The sequence below is a fragment of the Elephantulus edwardii genome, unplaced genomic scaffold (genome assembly GCF_000299155.1).
Source record: "Elephantulus edwardii isolate Elephantulus edwardi_28Jun2011 unplaced genomic scaffold, EleEdw1.0 scaffold00103, whole genome shotgun sequence".
Taxonomy (NCBI): Eukaryota; Metazoa; Chordata; class Mammalia; order Macroscelidea; family Macroscelididae; genus Elephantulus; species Elephantulus edwardii.
The window spans coordinates 10,745,869-10,750,025 of record NW_006399853.1 but is presented as its reverse complement, the minus strand read 5'-3'; the positions used below and the strand labels follow the sequence as shown (position 1 = coordinate 10,750,025).

At 45.7% G+C, this 4,157-nt stretch overlaps 1 protein-coding gene across 1 annotated transcript in view; it reads left to right on the top strand.

Moving 5' to 3' along the window:
• Positions 1 to 4,157, top strand: part of FECH (ferrochelatase) — a 37,165-nt gene that overhangs the window by 21,180 nt on the left and 11,828 nt on the right. The window contains exons 5-6 of the mRNA XM_006891738.1: positions 2,974 to 3,108; positions 3,766 to 3,872. Of these exons, the coding sequence (XP_006891800.1) occupies positions 2,974 to 3,108; positions 3,766 to 3,872 (242 nt within the window). The remainder of the gene's footprint in view (positions 1 to 2,973; positions 3,109 to 3,765; positions 3,873 to 4,157) is intronic.

Sequence of the window (4,157 nt, the reverse complement as noted above, 5' to 3'; positions counted from 1 at the left end):
GTTAGGAAAAGTCATCTTTAGTCAAGATACTGTGATACAAGTCGACATCAAGGTTTCGTGCTGCTGTGTTTTAGGAATAGGAGTTGTTTGGCATAGCTAATGTGGAGGCCCGGAGAGCCGCCAGCTCTGCAGACCTGTCCTCTTACCATTTGTGGTTGTTTACCAACGAGCCGGAGCTGCACACAGCTGACCCTCCAGAGGCAGGAGATGACATGGACCAGGAGATTTCCCATCTTTCTCCACCAGAGCAGCTGGCAGATTCAAACCACATACCTTTGGGTTGGCAGCGCAGCTTCTTGCCATTAGGCAGTGAGAGCTCCCTAGAAGATTACCCAGTTCAGTGAGTTATGTCAACAGATGTGACTTGGAATTGGTTTCACTTAGTTAGGGTGCTCTGCTGTCATTTTAGGAACTCGTTGAGAAGTGTAAAAGAAAGAGTCGCGAAATAGAATGGAAATCTAAACCCAAAATACACTTAAGTCTGCAGTTTGGCGGTTTGTGTGAGTCATGTTATCTACGGAGGCTGTAAGTGGAAGTGTTGCCCAGTAAGCAGGCCAGTTGTCTTTAGAGAGGTCTAATGGATGAGAGTAGAGTTCTCTCTGCTGATCGAGCTTCCCCACTCCTTGTTGTGTGACCTGGGGACAGGTTATTGACCTCAGGAAACCTCAGCTCTAAAGTGGACATGATAATAGGAACCAGCTTCAGGGACCCCGTGGTGAGAAGGGCCTGCTGCGGGGACCCTGTCCGAGAGCACACTCTGCTTCACTGGAGGCTGTCCCTGAATGGCCTGCTGAGAACGCGTTATCTTTCCAGAACACTCTCTCACTTGAGAAGGTGGCTTCCCACCCTGCCTTTATCTGCCCCGGCAGTCTCTGCCTCTCCGGACTGTTGGAGAACTCTCACTGTGATGTGCAGATACCACGCAGGTGGAAAGCAGCTCGGGAAGCTGGCTGGCTGGCTGGCTGGCTAGCACGGGGGGATTGGACTGTGTCAGTCTGATAAGTGTATTGTCTCAAAATAGATTAGAAAGCAAATTCCACTTAGACCTCAGTGCAGATCACCCGCAGTTGTTTAAAAGTGGACTTAATGACATTGTGACTGTTGGCAGTTTTAGCAGGAACCACATAATATTTGCACAGTCAGTCTTTCAGAAGCTTGCTCACAGGGTCATATCCTCGTGTCTTATGTACCTCAGTCCATCAGATCTCATTAAAGAAAGCCTCAAAAGATGTGCAGCCAAAAAGGATTCTGTCTGTACTCTTTCCTTCTTGTGCTTTTTAAAAATCCCCACCAAAAATTCAGACAGTCTATTCCATGTTCATATAAGCTTCTCAACAATGCTCTGCCCTTGATGGCATTCCATTGTTTCATCATTCCTTAAATCAGGTGATGGAGGGATGTCCGTGGACATACACGGATGAGCCTCGCTACCATCCGTGCCTTCACTTCACATGAAGTATAATGTTGTTAGTTGCCGTATTTGCTCATGCTTTGGGAAATGACATCATCTTGATTTTATTATTATTTAGCATTTAAATATGCCCATTCAGTGTCATCTCTTCACATAAATTACATATAATCCGATGAAATGGCAAGGAACCAGACAAGGTAACTGCAGGAAACTTAACAGTTTTTTAAAATTTTATAGATGCGTAATAAATTTTGGGAGGGCCTGCATGGTGCAAATCATTAACACACCTGGCTGCCAACAAAAAAGTTGGAAGTTCAAATGCACCCTGTGGCCCCTTGGAAGAAAGTCTTGGAAGATTCCTCCTGGAAGCTCAGCCATTGAAAACCCTTTTCTGCCCCGGAGCACAGATCTGCTCTGAAGACATGAGATCACTGGGAGTTAGGGTCAACTTCACTGCAGTGTGGGAGGAAAAAAAGAAATCATGTGATTGCATATGCTTTTGAGATACAGGGGAATAAGTAGGTGCAGGCGACTGGCTTGGGCTACCTCAGTGCCAACAACTATTACCTTTTTTTAAATTTTATTTTTATTATTTGTGTGTGTGTGCGCCGTCAAATTGGCTCTGACTGATACAGGAGGAGATTGTCCCTGCTTCTCCAGCAGAGCATCTTGTGGATTTGAAACACTCACCTCTGGGATTGCAGTGCAGCGTCTTGCCACTAGGAACAACTATTACTTTAAATGCCTCTTGATGCCTTCAGTTTAAGCGCTCTTTGGGTTTTTTGTGATTTTTTTTTTGTCATTTTAATTTCTTGTTCTCAGTGGACTTTTAGTGAGTATTCCAATGTATATGAAGTTATGTGTATTGTATTTCATTGTATAAAACTGGTGACTGAAGTCTAAGGCAATTGGTGGAGAAAGAAGCAGGCTGGGGTGTGGATGAGTGTGGGTTTTGGGGTGGGAGACCCAGGTTATAATTCCAGGTGGACCATCTACTGCATGTGACTTTGGACAAGGGAAGTAACCTCTGAGTCACTGCTTCCTTATTTGAAAATGGGGTTTAAGGAGAACTAGTAATAATAATAATGATAAACCTAGTGGCTTCTTGTTGTTGTTGCTGATTGCCGTCAAGTTGAGCACGACTCATAGCGACCCTGTGAACAAACCTGAAGCCTTTCTATAACTATCGTCATTTATCAAAGTTCATAGAGTTTCCGGAGGCCTGTTGTTTAGGAACTGGATGCCGCTCCTGCACCTTATAATTAGGGTCTCTTCTGTCCTCCCTCTTCTCGATTCTGACACAAAGCCTATTATGAGTAGAAGCTCGAGTTTTAAAAACTTATTTAGAGTAAACAGGAGCTTAATCCCAGAAAACAGTCATTGAAAATCCTAGTGTCAGCCAAAGACTGGATAAGGTCCAAGGAATGTTCTACAGCTACCCACGTTTTTCCAGGTTGGAGGAAATGGAGTTGTTACTGGTTCTTTGAACATTACATTATGCTGAACAACTCCACGTATATTAAGATGAATACTTTCTCCTTTCCACATGGACTTCCTGATAGCCCCTCACAAATACTACATTGGATTCCGGTATGTCCACCCTTTAACTGAAGAAGCCATTGAAGAGATGGAGAGGGACGGGCTTGAGAGAGCTGTTGCCTTCACACAGTACCCTCAGTACAGCTGCTCAACCACAGGTAAGGGCTTTGCTTCTGCAACGAGGGTGCATTTGGTGACCCTTAAAAACCAGCCAGGCAAGCCGAGGGCTGAAGGAAAGGCTTAGTCATTTGAGGTTTGAATGGCAGTTCGTGTCTCCCTGAAACACGGGTGTCATTGAAGTCTCACGGTTCACCTGCTCCTTGAGTTACTGGCCAGTCTGCACGCATTACAGATGGCAGCTGGAAGGCAGCGGCTGCCAGTGTTCAAGCCTTGAATGCAGTTGGGTAAATGGATCAGTTCATGGACCTTAACCCACTTTCTAGGTTTGCGTAATAAACTTTCTTTTTATTGATATGCTAATATTCTGATGAATGAAGAAAAAGTGGCATTCCGTTTTAAAAACAAGAGTGCCCATTTAACATGGGAAATATTGGAAGGAGTTTATTTTTTGGTGGTGGTGGTTATGGTTGACTATGGTTTGATTAAAGTCCAACTTGGCATTCCTTCTGCAGAACTCTCGCAGTGTTCAATCTATATGTAGCTTATAAAGTATTGGACTATAATTACTCTGATGTGGTATAAAAGCAGTTATCTATTTGGAACTTCTAACCGCAGTCTTTTGCAGTTTAGTTTCTGTTTTCATCGTCCTCCAAATGCATGTCCTAAATGAGCCCCCCCCGCCCCCTCCATTGCAGGCAGCAGCTTAAACGCCATCTACAGGTTCTACAGTGGGGTCGGGAGGGAGCCGAGGATGAGGTGGAGCACCATCGACAGGTGGCCCACGCACCCCCTGCTCATTCAGGTAAGCGGGGGCCCTCACCCACGTGCCAGTCAGGGACTGGCCCCTCAGCCTGACACTTCCTGACCTTTAATTGGATGATGGAAGTTTTGAAAGAGAGATTAAATTCTTCACTTACATTGGGAAGAGAAAGACTGAAAAGGTCAGACTCTTCCTTCAGCTTAACGGCTGCTCCCTAGGTCAGCAGGGACCCTGTGTCCCATGGAAGTGCCTGGCCCTGTCCAGCCTCGCAGGCCCTGTCCAGCCTCACGGGCCCTGTCCAGCCTCTCGGGCCCTGTCCAGCCTCTC